Source organism: Oncorhynchus clarkii, chromosome 15 (assembly GCF_045791955.1).
Source record: "Oncorhynchus clarkii lewisi isolate Uvic-CL-2024 chromosome 15, UVic_Ocla_1.0, whole genome shotgun sequence".
NCBI lineage: Eukaryota > Metazoa > Chordata > Actinopteri > Salmoniformes > Salmonidae > Oncorhynchus > Oncorhynchus clarkii.
This window is the reverse complement of record NC_092161.1, coordinates 18761522-18782500: the sequence shown is the minus strand read 5'-3', so window position 1 is coordinate 18782500 and position 20979 is coordinate 18761522. Positions and strand designations below refer to the sequence as shown.

At 42.5% G+C, this 20979-nt stretch overlaps 1 protein-coding gene across 1 annotated transcript in view; it reads right to left on the bottom strand.

The window, feature by feature from the left end:
• Nucleotides 1-20979, bottom strand: part of LOC139367007 (histone-lysine N-methyltransferase 2C-like) — a 221964-nt gene that overhangs the window by 126206 nt on the left and 74779 nt on the right. The window contains exon 11 of the mRNA XM_071104854.1: nucleotides 16839-17002. Within this exon, the coding sequence (XP_070960955.1) occupies nucleotides 16839-17002 (164 nt within the window). The remainder of the gene's footprint in view (nucleotides 1-16838; nucleotides 17003-20979) is intronic.

Below are 20979 nucleotides of genomic sequence, written 5' to 3'. Positions count from 1 at the left end.
CCTCCCCGATGACAGTCATGCAATACTTCTCCACATTGCATCATGATTATAGCAGTGATACAGGACTACATTCTAGTATTTACATGAACTCCATCCACTATAGGAAGACTTGGTATTTGTTTAATAAGGAAGGGATGTGTGAAATGAGACATTAAAATGATAAGCTTCATTTCAAGACTCTAAGACTCACTGCATCTACTATCTAGGTCTACATCAATGCAAAAAAGACTACTGGGGTAAAGTGCCCATCAGTTTCTTTCCATTTTCCGAAACAATCTAGTTAATTTCCCCTGCAACGACCTTTCACTCTCAACTCTCCATTTCTGTCTCTTCTCGTTCCATCTTCACCCCCTCTCCCCCCTTTCTTCCTCTGCTCTCCTCCTCGCATTGGAGGAGCAGATGCACATGCAGTAAAACCCAAAGAGGGAGGAGTCACCATGACAACCCCCGTTTACAAGGACCCACTCTTGTTAGAACACCAAGGCGATGTTTTCAGGCAGAAAATAAAAATCCCAGCGAATCGGGTGAGAGAGAGAGATGAGAGGAGTTTGAACAATCCCACTGTGTTTGGCCTGCAATGAAAGTCTTAGGCTTTGCAGTGCGGCTTTGCATGGCACCCCCACAACAGTACGGTGCAGATAAACTCCCATGTCAAAACAGAGCTCAAGATTTCTTTGAAAGCAAACTAAATAGGGTTTACAGTGAAATGGATGGGTGGGACAGAACACAGGAGGAGAGTCATGGAATTCAAAGTTAAATCATCTGTACCTGAGGCCTCAGAGGACCCACCTGGTACTCTAGCACTACCACACCTCAATGGGAGGTTTAGATAGGCGCGGTTCTACAGCAACATTCCCTCTAAGCTGCAAGCAGGCGCGCAGCTCCCTGGGAGTGCTGCGCAGAGGAAATGTCAACCCGCGCTGAGAAGCAATAGATTAAACTTCACTCAACTTTCTAAAGTTTTCTCCCTTAGTTAACACTATCAACGATTCCCTTAACTGTGGGATTTGTGATCGAACCAACGCATTAGCCATGTTCAATGGAACATACCGAAACAAAACAAACCATACAAGACTTAGTATGCCAAACTAACTATGCAAGAGATTTTGTTGTAGGCAGAACGCATCTAAGTTGGATTCCATTGCATTCACAGGCATGACTCAGGCCCGTACAAAGACTGGTGCACCATAACCAACAAGAGCTACAGTGGGCCTATATGCAAATAGACCATTGCCATATATGGATCTGTGCAATTGACTTTGAACTGGACTGTGTTTACAGCATTAATGGTGCGAGTAAATGCGCTTGTTTTGAGAACAAAGCGAGAGCTACATGTAGCCATGTGTGCACATTTGTTCATATCCTTTGCTATTTAGTGAGTTATTAGCCCAGTTAAAGATAATTTGTAGTCAGCAAAGGGGGAGTGCTCTTGTGAGTCAGGCAAAGAGCTTTTTTTGTCTTAAAGGGGCAGTCTTGTATTTTAAGACAGGCTTGAATAAGCTAAGTAGCCAATTTGCCTAGGGTAGCATGATGTGTTATTCTCTGTAATAATGGTATGGGAATAATGATGCATTGTATTTTGTAAAGTGGTTTCTTGCATCAAATGCCACAACATTTTCAGTCACATCCTTGTCTGAAGGACAAGTGGATAAACAGGTTCATGACAAGTAAGGCTGTTACGGTAACCGTATTACCGCCACACCGGCAGTCTCGAGTCATGAAGGCAGTCAAATTCCATGTGTCCTTTTAGTCACTGTAATTAGGCTTCTCCAAGCTCTGATGCTGCTGATGGTCATTAGCAGCCTACCAAACTTGCTAACTGCCTGGTACTCAGCAGTCAATTGTTCCTCTAACCACTCTGACATCAATGCAAATGTAAATCAAAAATCTAATTAAACACTTCATGAGAGCCAAAGAGCTCATGTTGTGCATTATTTCTATAGGCTATGCAATTGCGTGAGAAAACAGAGTGATGGCCTCTATTAAAAAGAGGATCCAGCAGATTTCTATAGGCTAGGTCTACTATATCGCTGATCTTCAAAACAGGCGTACAGCCTACCTGGCTGGAATGAACATGAACCATGGGAAAAGCTATCCATTCGCTATTTAAGTGCATAGATGACAGGGTTGGGTAGGTTACTTTCTAAATGTAATCTGTTTACAGTTAGTTACCTGTCCAAAATTGTAATCAGTAAAGTAACTTTGGGATTAACCAAACGCAGTAATGTAATCAGATTACATTCCGTTACTTTTAGATTACTTTCCCCTTAAGAGGCATTAGAAGACAAAAATGTATGTTACCAATTTAACATCTATTGCAGGATAAATCAATGTTAAAGTTTACATAGCTAAAGTTTACATTACATCCATACATGGATGTAAATGGGTTGGTTATGTAGGCTTTATGGGTTGGTTATGTAGGCTTCTTCTACATATAATACGATTAAATTATATCTTTACATTAACAACCAATGTCCATCAGAATACCAGTCATTCCAATGAACTTGACCTTCAAGAATAGGACTTGGAAATATGAACGCATAGATTAGCCAAATTGTTTTACCTGAGCATAACCCCAAAACTAAGGACTGATTAGCCAGCCCTACTCTGTTGTTAATGGTTTTGTCGTTATGAGGACTGATTGGGCTCATTGATTCGAGTTGAAAAATAAATGCTGCGCTCATGGAATGGCACGCTTTCAGCACAACTATTTACATGTGAAAATTAATAACATATGCTGCATTCACTATAGGCCTATTGTTAACCTTTTTGTTGGTGACACATTGATATCTTGAAAATATTAAGCTGTTTAAAAGGCAAATCTACAGATGAAACAACAACAAAACGGGCACCCGGCCTCTGTTTTGGTAAAACGCTGAGGGATGGGCATGGAGAAATGTAACCACGCTCAGATTAATAGACAGAGCTATGGATGCAAGGACTGACAATCTATTACATAAAAGTATTGTTTTAACTATGTTATGAGGCTATACAATGTTTGTTTACATTTACAATGTTCAAAAAAACGTTGGAGAAAAACAAGCTTATATTTTGTGTCCTCATGGAATGTGACAGTTGAACTAAGCTCACGAGGCATTTAGACGTTAAATGCTTCAAGAATCAACAGATAGATATATATGTATAAGTCAAAAAATGGATGTACAGTTGAAGTCGGAAGTGTACATACACCTTAGCCAAATACATTTCAACTCAGTTGATCACAATTTCTGACATCTATGAGAAATTCCCTGTTTTAGGTCAGTTAGGATCACCACTTTATTTTAAAAATATGAAATGTCAGAATAATAGTAGAGAGAATGATATATTTCAGCTTTTATTTCTTTCATCACATTCCCAGTGGGTCAGAAGTTTACATACACTCAATTCGTTTTGGTAGCATTGCCATTAAACTGTTTAACTTGGGTCAAACATTTCGGGTAGCCTTCCACAAACTTCACACAATAAGTTGAGCGAATTTTGGCCCATTCCTCCTGACAAAGCTGGTGTAACTGAGTCAGGTTTGTAAGGCCTCCTTGCTCGCACACGCTTTTTAATTTCTGCCCACACATGTTCTGTAGGGTTGAGGTCAGGGCTTTGTGATGGCCACTCCAATACCTTGACTTTGTTGTCCTTAAGCCATTTTCCCACAACTTTGGAAGTATGCTTCGGGTCATTGTCCATTTGGAAGATCCAATTTGCGACCAAGCTTTAACTTCCCGACTGATGTCTTGAGATGTTGCTTAAATATATTCACATCATTTTCTTTCCTCATGATGCCATTTATTTTGTGCACCAATCCCTTCTGCAGCAAAGCACCCCCACAACATGATGCTGCCACCCCCGTGCTTCACGGTTGGGATGGTGTTCTTCAGCTTGCAAGCCTCCCCTTTTCCTCCAAACATAACGATGGTCATTATGGCCAAACAGTTCTATTTTTGTTTCATCAGACCAGAGGATATTTCTCCAAAAAGTATGATCTTTGTCCCCATGTGCAGTTGCAAACCATAGTGGCTTTTTTTATGGCGGTTTTAGAGTAGTGGCTTCTTCCTTGCTGAGCGGCCTTTCAGGTTGTCATTATAGGACTCGTTTTACTGTGGATATAGATACTTTTGTACCGGTTTCCTCCAGCATCTTCACAAGGTCCTTTGCCGTTGTTCTGGGATTGACTTACACTTTTCGCACCAAAGTACATTCATCTCTGGGAGACAGAACACGTCTCCTTCCCGAACAGTATGATGGCTGTGTGGTCCCATGTTGTTTGTACTTGTGTACTATTGTTTGTACAGTTGAACGTGGTATCTTCAGGCGTTTGGAAATTGCTCCCAAGGATGAACCAGACTTCGGATGCCGACAGCAATCGCACCACTGGAAGACATAGCTTGGACTGTAGTCTACAAAAGCCTATTCCTGATCTTTTCCAGCGATCCATCAAACACATTTGATGTGTCATCATAGTGGTCTCTGACCTCCGCCTTTTTTCAATGCCGATTTTTTTCCTGCTGCCCGTTTCGAGACAGGGGCATGAAGGGTCCTTTCTAAAGTAAAACACATTTCACACATATATTATTTAGTATATGTTAAGACGAGATTATATCAAGTATAGTGTGATGGTGACAATATTAGCCTATCACTTGTGAATGGTTTGTATCACAACTAAAGTCGACAAATAACTTCTTAAAATGAAGCACATTAATCCGCTTTACAACAGGTGCAGAGCCTAACTGGCATACACTCAGCGCGTGAGTTAAGTTTGGGGAAGATAATTTTTCACCATAAAAATGCACCTTCATAATAAAAGCATTACATGCACAATCACATTTGTGTTTACTTTTAAGAACGGTGTTTTCCTGCTAATGGAACATTCGTGCATATGGCCTACTGCCGTGTCTGCATTGCTGTGCTTTTTATGTTAAGAAATAGCCTAATAGTTTATCAACATTTTAAGCTAAACGCTCTCATCTGTAGCGTAAGGCTCATTGCTTAAAACAGGATTTTTGATGCTAGTGGTTATATTAAATTGGGATCTATCGCAACCCACAACTGTCCCAGACTATGATTGGAATATTTATTTCTCACACAGAATAGGTCAACTTTTGTACTGTGGGGGATAGTAACAGTGGCTTGTAGGCTATGCGTGGAAGCCAGGAGGTGTGTTTATGTCCATTAACGGTCAATTACCATGAGACCAGCAGTTATTTGCTTGAATCACCGGCTGACAAAATGTCATGACCACCACAGCCCTAATGTCAAGCCCTGCATGTTTTTTTTCCAAACGCCTCATGGAATGTTGGACTATTTCCATGTTAAAATGTTATAGGATGCATTTTCTCCATAGTTATTGATGGTAGACCACTCTGGTAGGCCTAAATTATGATCAAATAGCAACAAGTAGCCGACTTGACCACTGTTAAAACTAACTTAGTGGGTACAGCCTCAGTGCTCACAGTAAACGGAAGTTGTACAGAATTTTCACAATGTTCAAGTTTGCGCTCAGCAGACCTGATATTTTGCTCAGTGACAAAAAAATGAGATTTTTTTACAAATTTTGCTGTGACACCTCAAATGTTTTATTTACGAGCAAACGTATCTACCAGGAAAATTAAGGAGTCTATCTTTACCATCTGAAATATTTTTCATTGTGCCCCTAAATGTCTTTGTGTGAGCCAACATTTTTCAACTTAGACGCACAAATGCTCCTTGTAAAAAAGGAAAACTCATGAGTTCATAGGTTTACTGGTAAAATGCACGACAGGGAACTTCAAGGGCACTCCAGGCAGAGCAAAATTCAGTTCAAAATTCTAAATTCAGGTGGTAGAGAAACCAAAAAAGGTTGGGAACCACTATTGTAGAGGCAGTGTGTGTGTGTGTGTGTGTGTGTGTGTGTGTGTGTGTGTGTGTGTGTGTGTGTGTGTGTGTGTGTGTGTGTGTGTGTGTAGAGAGAAAGGGGGATGAGATGGAAAAAGCGAGGGTGAAAGCAAGAGGACAGACAGAGGGGGGAGAGATGGAGAAAGTGCATTTTTTTTAATCCACTAGTGGTAAATACACCAGCATCTCTCCATCTTCGTCTCTTTGCTGCTACCACCATCTACACTCCGCTAACACAGACGGAAGAAGAGGGCAACGAGGACAGAGCATCCCATTGGCTGAGCCCGGGGAGTTATTTTTAACTTGTGGCAGAACCCCCCCCCCAAGAGAGCCGTAAATCTCAGCACCATCAGAGAGCACAGACAGGCACAAGACTGGATTCCCTTCACACTTCCATTCTCATTTATCTGATTATGCTGTCAGGCTGTGTTTTCAGAGAACAAGTGAAGAATGTTGGTTCAATGTGGGACTGCCCATATGGAAATCTATACATGTATGATTGTAAGTTGCCTTGTTTAAAAGCATCTGCTTAATGGCATATATTATTTTATACTGAACAAAAATATAAAATGCAACAATAAACATTTTACTGAGTTACAGTTCAAATAAGGAAATCAGTCAATTTAAATAAATTCATTAGGATCTATGGATATCACATGACTTTGCAGGGGCGCAGCCATGGGTGGGCTTGGGAGCCAGGCCCACCCACTCGGGAGCCAGGCCCAGCCAATCAGAATGTGTTCACTCACACAAAAGGGCTTTATTACAGACAGAAATACTCCTCAGTTTCATTTGCTGTTTGGGTGGCTGTTCTCAGACGATATCGCAGATAAAGACGCCTGAAGTGAAGGTCCTGGGCTGGGGTGGTTATATGTGGTCTGTTGTTCTAAGGCAGGTTGGACGTACTGCCAAAACATCATCCCTCTACCAACTGCCTTTCCCCATGACTGTTGTCTTGCAAAAGGTTTCTGGTTATTTCACAGACGCTTCATATCAGTGACCCAAAGAATGATGAAGCAAATGACAAGAAGAGGGGCACAGCAACGTTTGATAGACTGTTGTAGTAGAGAGGTTTTATTTTGCACATTGTTGAGGCCTGCAAAACCTACTTTCAGCCAGCCCAGAATGTGTCAATAGATGAGAGCATGGTAGCCTCAAAGGCCAGAATTGGCCTCAAACAGTACATGAGAAACAAACCAACCAAGTGGGTTTACAAGCTGTTTGTGTTGGCTGATTCTGTGTGTGCCTACACATGCAATTTTTTAGTCTATGATAGGAAGAACAGTTTTGCTACCGGTAAGGGACTTAGCTATGACTCTGTAATGGAGTTAATGGATTTTCAACCGCTAGGGAAGGGCTACAAACTGTTTGTGGATAACTTCTACACAAGCCCTACCCTGTTTGCAGACCTTAGGAAGCTGGATGTGTGGGCTTGTGGCACCATTCGTACCAACAGGGTGGGCTTTCCGAAGACGAAGGTGAACGACATGCCTAAGCGGGCTCAGCGGGGGACCATGCGATGGATCCGTGAAGATGGCCTGCTTTTTGTAAAGTGGATGGATACCAGAGAGGTGGTGATGTGCACAACAACCCACAAGTCCTTCAATGGGGATCATGTTGTCAGACGTGTGAAGGACAGTGCCGGGGCATGGACCACCAAAAATGTCCCCATTCCAACTGCAGTAAAGGACTACAACAAGAGCATGGGAGGTGTCGACCTATCAGATGCGCTAATAGGCTATTACAATGTTCTACATAGGACAATGAAATGGTACAAGACGTTCTTCTATCATTTCATCGACATTGATCTGGTGAATGCATTCATCCTACACAAGGACATGGCTAAGAGCTGTGGAAAGCCCTTCCTCTCACAGAAAGCCTTCAGAGAGCTGGTAATCAAGGAGCTTGCTTGCTGCAGCACCACGTTCTACCTACTCTACCTCTGTCCCTTCTGCTCCTGCCAAGTGCTCATCTGCTCAAATTTATTTCTGCTGGTATGGATGTGCCTAAGGGCCAAAAGGGCACAGCATGGAGGCGTCGCTGTGTTGTTTGCAAGATGACGTCCCCGATCACTTGCACCACATGCTTGGTGACCCTCTGCTTTACAGCAGAAAGAGACTGTTATGGCACATGGCATCTGCAGCACAATATTTGTAGAGCTTTGGCAAAGTGGGTGGGGTTATATTCTTCCTGTTTGGCCCTGTCCGGGGGTCTCATCGGATGGGGCCACAGTGTCTCCTGACCCCTCCTGTCTCAGCCTCCAGTATTTATGCTGCAGTCGTTTATGTGAGGGTCTTCCAAATATTGAAAGTGTTTAAATACTAACCCATGTTATTTTGAAAATGTATATATATATATATACATCTTTTTTTTCTCAATAATTATTTTTTCCCCCCATTTTGTTGGGGGGGGGGGGGGGGGTGTGTTAGAATACCATTTTGGTATTTTGTATATAGTTATTTGTTTCAAAATGTATACCTTCACCAATTTGGCCACTTGGGTACATTTTGGCTACTTGTGTGGGACACCTGGGGGACTTCATGATAAATGTCATGTAGCACCCTCATTTTGGAAGTTATCATTCTGAAACTTTGCACAAGTAGTGTTGCCCTCTTATATTTTTCACTGAAATTGTCACCATCATCCTATCTGAATGTTTGTTTTATCTTGTTCAAAAAAAAACAACAAAAAAAATTTTTTTTCATTGTTTTATCTAAACCAGATCTATTGTGTGTTATTCTCCTACATTCAATTCATATTTACACAAACTTCAGAGGGTTTTCTTTCAAATGGTACCAAGAATATGCATATCCTTGGTTCTGTGCCTGAGCTACAGGCTGTTAGATTTGGGTATGTCTTCAGGCAGAAATTGCACAAAGTAGGGGGGGAGCTGCAAGAGGTTAAAAGGAACCACCAGCTTTCATATGTTCTCATGTTCTGAGCAAGGAACTTAAACGTTAGCTTTCTTACATGGCACATGTTGCACATTTACTTTCTTCTCCAACACTTTGTTTTTGCATTATTTAAACCAAATTGAACATGTTTCATTATGTATTTGATTGATGTATTATATTAAGTTAAAATAAGTGTTCATTCAGTATTGTTGTAATTGTCATTATTACAAATAAAATAAAAATTGGCCGATTAATCAGTATCTGCTTTTTTGGTCCTCCAATAATCTGTATCGGTGTTGAAAAATCATAATCGGTCGACCTCCAGATGAGACTCCCACTAGAATGATGTAGTTAATGTAATACAAAGGGAGCGGGCCCTGGTCAAAAGTAATGCACTACATAGGGAATAGGGTGCTATTTGGGACACAGCCTGCAATAAAAGGGCCCTTGCTTGAATCACACCCTTGACATTGGGACAAGAGCTCCCATTGTCTGGAGTGGTAGAGATTTATTTTTTTTAAAAGGTGCTGAAGTTCCAATCACACTGAAACACACATAACACCATAGCCTCAGCTGCACTGGATAGATCGAGAGACAGGGTAAATGTAGAAAGCAGGAGAGAAGCCTGGAGAGAGGGAGAGAAAGTGAGATAGGACCGGTAGAGAAATAATAGAGCCAACAGGATACAAAGTGTGAAAAGAGGGCTTAGTCAAACCCCCCCCCCCCCCCCCACCCCCCCACCTCCCCATCTCTTGTCTCCGCCTCTCTAGAACACATCCCCGTCATCACCCAGTCCCAGGCATTCAGCCTATATGTGCCCAAGGAGAGATCTTTCACTTCTTCTCCTATGAGCAGCACATAAATAGAGGGCAGGGGAGGGGGAATGGGAGGGAGGGAACGAACAAGACAGAGAAATAGGTAAGGCAGACAGTCGTGAGACACAGACCGGTGTGCAATAACCAATCAGAACTGCAGTAGGCCAATATGCAAATAGACCTATATGCAAATATGGAATGGTGCCACTCAATTGAACTGGACTGTGTTAACAGCATGAACAGATGTGCTTGTTTTGAGATCAAAGGAAGAGCTACATGTAGCGAGTGCGCACATTGAATCATTTTACTCTTATATTTGCCAAAATACTTATTTTCCACCATAATTTGCAAATAAATTCATTAAAAATCCTACAATGTGATTTTCTGGATTTTTTTTCTCTCATTTTGTCTGTCATAGTTGAAGTGTACCTATGATGACAATTACAGGCCTCTCATCTTTTTAAGTGGGAGAACTTGCACAATTGGTGGCTGACTAAATACTTTTTTGCCCCACTGTATGCGCGCACACACACTGATGCGTTTGCATACATGCATGTGCATCCCGCTTGCACACACTAACACAATCCCTCATATCCTCCTCTCACACACACACACACACACACACACACACACACACACACACACACACACACACACACACACACACACACACACACACACACACACACACACACACACACACACACACACACACACACACACACACACACACACACACACACACACACACACACACACACACACACACACACCAAAAAGGCATTGGAGAAGGGTGATGGGTGGCTTCAGGGAGAGGAGAGGAGGAGAAAGGGGGAAATCACAACAAATCCACGCCGCAATTCATCTGGGTGCCAAGCGGGTTGGGAACCGGGTCCATTTTCATTAGGCCCGGTAATAACGCCTTCGAGGGAAATCAGATTGGCTTTTAGCTGGTGGGGCCAGCCCATGATAGGTCACCAGCTGGTTCTGTGAATACAGGAAGCCAGTAATTGATGCATTTCTCTCCCACCACTCGCTGCCTGGCTCAGAGAGATGGAGTGGATGGAAGGGATTCAGACAATGCTGTGTGGACCTTCCCTTTGAGTATCGGCAGAATTTAACTGCATCCTCCAAAAACACTTCACAAAACCCCAAACCCAATTAGTTATTGTCCAGAAAATGTGATCAGGCCAGTTTGTTTGAGCTAAATCGTCAACAAGACTACAGCACTATTCCACATAGTCAACAACAAGACTACAGCACTATTCCACATAGTCAGGTAGACAATGACCCTAATTACACAGTCAACATTACTACAGCACATAGTCAACAGTCAAAAAGACCACAACTATTTTCCAGTCAACAAGAACACAACTAAGTCAAAGACTACAGCACTGTTCCATAGTCAACACAACAACATGTTTACACACTAATGCAAAGACTACACGACTATTCCACAGTCAACAACTAGACTACAGTATTATTCCACAGTCAGCTAGACCACAACACTTTTCCACATTGTCAGCAAGACTACAATACTATTCCACATAGTCAACAAGACTACAACGACATTCTACATGATCAACTGGACCAGTGGTTCCCAAACGTTTTATCGTCCCGTACACCTTCAAACATTCAACCTCCAGCTGCGTACCCCCTCTAGCAACAGGGTCAGCACACTCTCAAATGTTGTTTTTTGCCATCATTGTAGGCCTGCAACACACACACTATACAATACATTTAGTAAACATAAGAATGAGTGTGAGTTGTCACAACCCTGCTTGGGGGAAGTGACAAAAATATCTTATAGGACCAGGTCACAAATAATAATAATCGATAATTTTGCTCTTCATTTAGCCATCTTACATATAAAACCTTATTTGTTGAATTAAAAAAAATTGAATAACTCACCACAGGTTAATGAGAAGGGTGTGCTTGAAAGGATGCACATAACTCTGCAATGTTGGGTTGTATTGGAGAGTGTCAGTCTTAAATCATTTTCCACACACATTTCGTTTTCATGCTAGTGAGGGCAGAGAGTCCACTCTCACATAGGTACGTGGTTGCAAAGGGCATCAGTGTCTTAACAGCGAGATTTGCCAAGGCAAGAAACTCTGAGCGCAGCCCTATCCAGAAATCTGGCAGTGGCTTCTGATTAAATTACATTTTCACAGAACCCCTTGTTGCAATTTCGATGAGGCTCTCTTGTTCAGATATCGGTAAGTGGACTGGAGGCAGGGCATGAAAGGGATAACGAATCCAGTTGTTTGTGTCGTCCGTTTTGGGAAAGTACCTGCGTAATTGCACACCCCCAGCTAACTCAGGTGCTTCGCTATTCCACATTTGGCATTGTCCGTAAGCTTGAGTTCATTTGCACACAAAAAAATCATACAACGATGGAAAGACCTGTGTGTTGTCCTTGTTAATGCAGACAGAGAAGAGCTCCAACTTTTTAATAATAGCCTTCATTTTGTCCCTCACATTGAATATAGTTGGAGAGTCCCTGTAATCCTAGATTCAGATCATTCAGGCGAGAAAAAATAATCACCCAGATAGGCCAGTCGTGTGAGAAACTCGTCATCATGCAAGCCGGTCAGACAAGTGAAAATTATGGTCAGTAAAGAAACTTTAAGCTTGTCTCTCAATATTGTAAAAAAAACATTCAATACTTTGCCCATTGATAACCAGCGCACTTCTGTATGTTGTAAAAGCGTTACATGGTCGCTGCCCATATCATTGCATAGTGCAGAAAATACACGAGAGTTCAGGGGCCTTGCTTTAACAAAGTTAACCATTTTCACTGTAGTGTCCAAAACGTCTTTCAAGCTGTCAGGCTTTCCCTTGGCAGCAAGAGCCTCTCGGTGGATGATGCAGTGTACACAAGTGGCATCGGGAGCAACTGCTTGCACGCACGTTACCACTCCATTATGTCTTCGTCATGGCTTTTGTGCCATCAGTACAGAAACCAACGCATCTTGACCACTGATGTCACAATACTTTAAAATATCCTCTCATGTTGTCCTGGTTTCCAGTGGTTTGCAGAAGAGGATGTCTTCCTTAATTGACCCACCATAAACGTAACGGACATATACCAGGAGCTGTGCCAGGCCCCCCACGTCTGTTGACTCATCTAGCTGTAACGCATAGAATTCAGGGGCTTTTATGCAAAGCAGTAATTGTTTCAAACCATCTCCTGCCATGTCACTGATGCGTTGTGAAACAGTGTTGTTTGATGAAGGCATTGTCTGTAGAGTTTTTTGGGCCTTTTCCCCCCAAGCGTCGTCCCAGCCATATCCGCGGCAGCAGGAATAATTAAGTCCTCCACAATAGAATGTGGCTTGCATGTCCTAGCCACTCGGTAGCTCACCATATAAGACGCTTCTAGACCCTTCTTATTAATGGTATCTGTTGCTTTTATAGTCTTACTACTTGGAAGTCGTCTTTATTCTCACTCAAAAAACTCCTGTGGCTTATTTTTCAAATGGTCATGTTTCAGTTCTAAATGTCTGCGCAAGAGTGAAGGTTTCCCGCAAGAGAGTAACGGTTAATGTGATTGGATGTTAATTATTTGACTAGGCTCTGACTAGGCTCTGACTAGGCTACCTGTATTTAACATTGTGTTATTTCGAAGAACACTAGATGGCTTAATTTCATTTTTGGCAGTGAAACAAGGCTACTCAGGCGAGAGAGAAAAAAAAAACTCACCCAAATGTATAGCCTCGTTGGAAAATATAATTGCACTGTTTGAAAATGTGCAGATTATGCAGATGTGAATCACATTTTTATTTGGCGTACCCCCGACGGCATTGCGGGTACCCCTGTTTGGGAATACCTGAACTATGCAGCAACGACGAGACTACGGCACTAGTCCATAGTCGTCGTCAACGACGAGACTACGGCACTAGTCCATAGTCGTCGTCAACGACGAGACTACGGCACTAGTCCATAGTCGTCGTCAACGACGAGACTACGGCACTAGTCCATAGTCGTCGTCAACGACGAGACTACGGCACTAGTCCATAGTCGTCGTCAACGACGAGACTACGGCACTAGTCCATAGTCGTCGTCAACGACGAGACTACGGCACTAGTCCATAGTCGTCGTCAACGACGAGACTAAGGCACTAGTCCATAGTCGTCAACGACGAGACTACGGCACTAGTCCATAGTCGTCAACGACGAGACTACGGCACTAGTCCATAGTCGTCAACTAGACTACAGCACTAGTCCATAGTCGTCAACGACGAGACTACAGCACTAGTCCATAGTCGTCAACGACGAGACTACAGCACTAGTCCATATTCGTCAACGACGAGACTACAGCACTAGTCCATAGTCGTCAACGACGGGACTACAGCACTAGTCCATAGTCGTCAACGACGAGACTACAGCACTAGTCCATAGTCGTCAACGACGAGACTACAGCACTAGTCCATAGTCGTCAACTAGACTACAGCACTAGTCCATAGTCGTCAACTACACTACAACACCTTTCCGCATAATCAACAAGACAATAACCCTATTACAGTCAACAGTACTACAACACTACTCCATAGTCAACAAGACTACAACACTATCCCACAGTCAACAACACTATTCTGATAGTCAACAAGACTACAACACTATTCCACAGTCAACTAGACAATAACACTATTCCACAGTCAACAGTACTACAACACTAATCAGTCAGACTACAGCACTATTCCAGAGTCAACAAGACTACAACAATATTCCAGATAATCAACAACAAGACTACAGCCCTATTCCAGGGTCAACAACATTACAATACCATTCCACATAGTCGACAACAAGACTACATACATCCATATTCCATAAGACTATAGCCCTATTCCACATAGTCAACAACAAGACTATAGGACTATTCCAGTCGTCTGACTACAGGACTATTCCATATACTCAACTAGACTAGGGATGTGCATAAATAATAGAGTACTGGAACAGATGTCAAAGCCCTTATCTTTAACCAGAGATGGAAATGTTGTCTTGAAAACAACATTAATTTGCTTTGACTTCAGTGTTCCATTTGTACATGTGCATATGCAGGGCGACAAAAAAATAAACCAAGACAAGCGTCACACAGTTCTACCTAAATCCCCTCAGTGTTTCACTCACTCGTGTTCCGACCGCTCCATCTACACAAGCTGAAGCTGTGCTGAGTGCGCTCACAAACTCCTGTTAGACCTACAGAAATAAATGCTGAAGCCATTTTGCCACAACTTTGGAAGTATGCTTGGGGTCATTGTCCATTTGGAAGACCCATTTGCGACCAAGCTTTAACGTCTCTAGGATAGGGGGCAGCATTTGGAATTTTGGATGAAAAGCATGCCCAAATTCAACTGTCTGCTACTCATCCCCAGAAGATAAGATATGCATATTATTAGTATAGATGGATAGAAAACACTGAATTTTCTAAACCTGTTTGAATCATGTCTGTGAGTATAACAGAACTTATGTAGCAGGCGAAACCCCGAGGACAAACTATTTTTTATTTTTTATTTGAGGTCACTCTTTTCAATGGTTTTTCATTGGGAATCCAGATTTCTAAGGGACTTGCTTGCAGTTCCTACTGCTTCCACTGGATGTCACCAGTCTCTGGAAATTGCTTGAGGTTTTTCCTTTGTGTAATGAAGAAGTAGCCCTGTTCAAAACAAGGGTCACCTAATGTGTACTCTTTGATAGAGGCGCATGACCAGAAATATAGCGTCAGTTTATTTTCTTCCAGTCTTCAATTTTATCGATTATTTACTTTAAAAAAATACCTAAAGTTGTATTACAAAAGTAGTTTGAAATGTTTTGGCAAGGTTTACAGGTAACCTTTGAGATATTTTCTAGTCATGTTGCGCAAGTTGGAACCAATGTTATTCTCGATCAAATGCGCCAAATAAATTGACATTTTGGATAAATATGGATGGAATTAATCGAACAAAAGGACCATTTGTGATGTTTATGGGACATATTGGAGTGCCAACAGAAGAAGTTTGTCAAAAGGTAAGGCATGATTTATATTTAATTTGGTATCTTACATGTGTGATTTCATGAAAGTTTGATTTTTATAGGAATTTATTTGAATTTGGCACTGCATTGTCTCTGGCTTTTGGCCAAGTGGGACGCTACCGTCCCACATATCCCAGAGAGGTTAACTTCCTGACTGATGTCTTGAGATGTTGCTTCAATATATCCACATAATTTTTCTGCCTCATGATGGCATCTATTTTGTGAAGTGCACCAGTCCCTTCTGCAGCAAAGCACCCCCACAACATGATGCTGCCACCCCCGTGCTTCACGGTTGGGATGGTGTTCTTCAGCTTGCGAGCTTCCCCCTTTTTCCTCCAAACATAATGATGGTCATTATGGCCAAACAGTTATATTTTTGTTTCATCAGACAAGAGGACACTTCTCCAAAAAGTACAATCTTTGTCCCCATGTGCAGTTGCAAACTGTAGTCTGGCTTTTTTATGGCGGTTTTGGAGCAGCAGCTTCTTCCTTGCTGAGCGGCCTTTCAGGCTATGTCGATATAGGACTCGTTTTACTGTGGATATAGATACTTTTGTACCCGTTTCCTCCAGCATCTTCATAAGGTCCTTTGCTGTTGTTCTGGGATTGATTTGCACCGTTCGCACAAAAGTACGTTCAGCTCTAGGAGACAGAACGCGGCACCTTCCTGAGCGGTGTGAAGGCTGAGTCACATGGTGTTGCATACTATTGTTTGTACAGATGAACATGGTACCTTCAGGCGTTTGGAAATTGCTCCCAAGGATGAACCAGACTTTTTCATCTTTTTTCTGAGGTCTTGGCTGATTTCTTTTGATTTTCTCATGATGTCAAGCAAATAGGCACAGAGTTTTAAGGTAGTCCTTGAAATACATCCACAGGTACACCTCCAAATGACTAAAATTATGTCAATTAGCCTATCAGAAGCTTCTAACGCCATGACATCACTTTCTGGAATTTTCCAAGCTGTTTAAAGGCACAGTCAACTTAGTGTATTTAAACTTCTGACCCACTGGAATTGTGATACAGTGAATTATAAGTCAAATAATCTGTCTGTAAACAATTGTTGGAAAAATTACTTGTGTCATGCACAAAGTAGATGTCCTAACCAACTTGCCAAGACTATAGTTTGTTAACAAGACATTTTTGGAGTGGTTGAAAAACAAGTTTTAATGACTCCAATCTAAGTGTATGTAAACTACCGACTTCAACTGTAGGTAAATGACAGCTGTACAGAGCTGTGTGTTTCTTACCCATAGTGGGTTCTGGTTCTGGTTCTGTGGATTCCTGGATGGGGCTGGCCGGGGTTTCCACCATGTCGCTCTCCACCTGCTTACAGACGGTGCAGATGGAGTCGGCCTGTGGGTGGAGGTCCAAGTTGCCCCCTGCCTGCATCTCACACTCACCATGAAGCCACCTGAGAACCACCAAACACAATTAAATAAAAAAACAGCTTTACTTTACTGCCACCTGACATGACTAAGATGACGCAAGAAATACTTATGAATGGAACGTACCACAATCACATGCTTCATCATAACAGTGAAGATTTAATTTTCATACATGTGAAGCTGGTTTTCAACTCAGTAAGTCATTCCTTACACCAGTAATAGTTATTTGACATCCACCCCAAAGCATTAAGCATGAAACAACATTCTAGCCAGGAAGGTTGGGCTCATCATCAGTCAGTAAGCCTTCATGGCAGGGACTCTAAGCCTGTGGTTTGTGGGTTTGCTCTCCCAGCTGCGTTTCCCAGTCGCTCACTCTCCTCCACTCTTCCTGCCTTTATTGCCCCCCACCCACCCCCTGCTTACTCTGCCTTGCTCCCCCCCCCCCGCTTCCTCTGCAATGCTCTCTCCGCCAGTCTCTCCCTTTACCCCCCCCCCCCCCTCTCTCTCTCTACCCCCACCCTACTCTTCCCTGTCACCCTGATGCAGGTGTGTTCCAGTGGGGTGCCTGCAGCCTGACTTGTCTCCTGTTCAATTTTCTCTCTGGCTCTCCCTGTCTGCAGTAATTACATTTCTGCGCAGGCACCTTGGCCTGGCAGCCGGCTGTGTCGAGAGGGCCCCCCACGTGAGTGTCCGCAGTCTGCAGAGGGTCATTATGGGGAATTGTGCTCCTCCAGCGACCACTGGCGGACTTACTATTAGGCAGAAGAGGCAATTGCTGAAGGCCTCACATCAAGGGGCCTCATGAGCTGGGCATAAACAAAAATGTTCTCAGCTTGGCTCATTCCAGGGTTTTCTTTATATTTTCTACATTGTAGAATAATAGTGACGACATAACTATGAAATAACACATATGGAATCATGTAGTAACAAAAAAGTGTTAAACAAATAAATAAAAAAATTGAAATTCTTCAATGTTGCCACCCTTTGCCTTGATGACAGATTTGCATTCTCTCAACCAGCTCAATGAGGTAGTGCTGTGAAAAGGTAGGGGTGGTATACAGAAGATAGCCCTATTTGGTAAAAGATCAAGTCCATATTATGTTAAGAACAGCTCAAATAAGCAAAGAGAAAGGACAGTCTATCATTATTTTAAAACATGAAGGTCAGTCAATACGGATAATTTCAAGAACATTGAAAGTTTCTTAAAGTGCAGTCTCTAAAACCATCAAGCGCAATGATGAAACTGGCTCTCATGACGAGCGCCACAGCAAAGGAAGACCGCCACAGGAAAGGAAGACCGCCACAGGAAAGGAAGACTTCTGCCGCAGAGAACAAGTTCATTAGAGTTAACTGCACATCAGATTGCAGCCCAAATAAATGCGTCACGGAGTTAAGTAACAGACACATCTCAACATCAACTGTTCAGACGCTGCGTGAATCAGGCCTTCTTGGTTGAATTGCTGCAAAGAAACCACCATTAAAGGATACCAATAAGACTTGCTTGGGCCAAGAAACATGAGCAATGGACATTAGACAAGTGGAAATCTGTCCAAATGAGATTTCTGGTTCCAACCAGAGTATGTGAACAGAGGAACTCTGCATGTGTGGTTCCCACCGTGAAGCATGGAGGTGGTGGTGTGATTGTGTGAGGGTGCTCTGCTGGTGACATTTTCAGTGACTTATTTAGAATTCAAGGCACAATTAACCAGCATGGCTTCCACAGCATTCTGCAGCGACACGCCAACCCCTCTGGATTGCGCTTAGTGGGACTATCATTTGTTTTTCAACAGGACAATGACCCAAAACACACCTCCAGGCTGTGTAAGAGCTATTTGACCAAGGAGAGTGATAGAGTGCTGCATCAGATGACATCGCCTCTACAATCACCCAACCTCAACCCAATTGAGATGGTTTGGGAGGAGTTGCAAAGCTGTCATCAAGGCAAAGGGTGGCTAATTTGAAGCATCTCAAATATATTTTGGCAGCAGAGAACTGAAAGGAAAGGCGGCCAAAGGAGTATGACCCTCCAGCATGACAATGTCACCAGCCATACTGCTCGTTCTGTGCGTGATTTTCAGCAAGACAGGAATGTCAGTGTTCTGCCATGGCCAGCGAAGGGCCCGGATCTCAATCCCATTGAGCATGTCTAGGACCTGTTGGATCGGAGGGTGAGGGCTAGAGCCATTCCCCCCAGAAATGTCTGGGAACTTGCAGATGCCTTGGTGGAAGAGTGGGGTAACATCTCACAGCAAGAACTGGAAAATCTAGTGCAGTCCATGAGGAGGAGATGCCACACCAGATAGGGACTGTTACTTTTGATTTTGACCCCCCCTTTGTTCAAGGAAACATTATTCCATTTCTGTAAGTCACATGTCTGTGGAACTTGTTCAGTTTATGTCTGTTGTTGAATCTTATGTTCATACAAATATTTACAAATGTTAAGTTTGCTGAAAATAAACGCAGTTGACAGTGAGGACGTTTCTTTTTTTGCTGAGTTTTTTAAAATAAAATATATATAAAATAGTACCAGTCAAAGGTTTGGACACACTGTGAGCCCCACTCAGCAATGTGAGTATGCTTAGAAGTACATAGGATGGCCATTACAGCCCTCCTCGGGAGCGGAGCTGTGTTCGAGCTGAATTGTGTTCGAATACTCATACTAACCACACTAATCAGTCTATTTGTGATGTAAATTGAGTAGTATGATTATTGGTCATAGTATGGATATAGTTAGTATGCCAAAAGTTCCCGGATGTCAAACCAAATTCGCTAAAATATGAAGTATAGACGCAGAGGACACTATTTCCGTAATTTGCGGCCCATAATGCAATTCAGGAAATGGGTATAGCTTCACATCGTTTCCAGATTTAAAAAATATTCCAGAAATATGCAGTCAAAGTACCACGAGAGCAGATACAAATTCATTGCTTTAACTAATTATGACAAATGTTAAGAAAATGTTGAGCAATGAAATAAATGACTTAAAATAAGTTACCCAACACGTCCTATTGGCTGACAATTTGTTAGCCATGCTGTCCTTACGAACTACATAGCATATCATTATAGCAGTATGTACCGATATGTTGTTAGCTAGCTACCTAACGTTAGTTGGCTACTTACATCAAACTTGCCAGTATATTAACTATAGTCTAATTAACTAACTACCCAACGTTTATTGACTTGATTATTCCTGTCATTCTTATCTGGTATAGTCAGTGTGTGTTCTCAACGGACATTCGGGTGCTTTCGTAAATTCTCTCGGGCTATCTACTACGATTTCAGAGGACTCTCCTCTGAGTGTACCAGAGCGCAGAATAATGAATTTACGAGCATTCAACACCCGTTGAATATAGCCGGTGTCAAAAAAAAGCGTAATTAAGTGTTGCCAACAGCAGTTAGTCACCAGCGCTCTGGATAACATGAAAACTGCCTAACCAGCTCTGCTAGGGCGAGTAAAATGGTCAGAGTGGTCTCATTTGTGTCTGTAAGTAGCTAGCAAGCTAGCCAACGTTAGCTTGGGTGCCTGACTGCCGTTGTAAGGTCAGAACGCTCAAATCAACCCTACTCCTCGGCCCGAGCGTCCAGTGTGCGCTCCGAGAGCGAAACACTTTGAATGTACAAACGGACAATCTGACAATGCTCTGAATTTACGAGCGCACTCTGGCACTCCAGATTGAATTTAAGAACACACCCAAAGTCGTAAAATATCTAACTAGAAATTTGTTATGCTAAATATCTAACAAGAGGTTGCATAGCAAAAGCATCAACTTCCGGTAGACACACGAAGAGCTAGTACTCTCAACTGAAAGGATACACACCTGTTGTCCCAGGTCTAAATCAGTCCCTGATTAGAGGATAACAATTAAAAAATAAAGTGGAACTGGCTTCGAGGTCCAGACTTGAGTTTGAAGGGGCTAGGGGTTGATTTGGGTTTGCAGCGGCTATTTACTTCCCTGGATGCCAGGAAGTGTCCTCTACGGTGAACGATATGCCTGACCCTCAA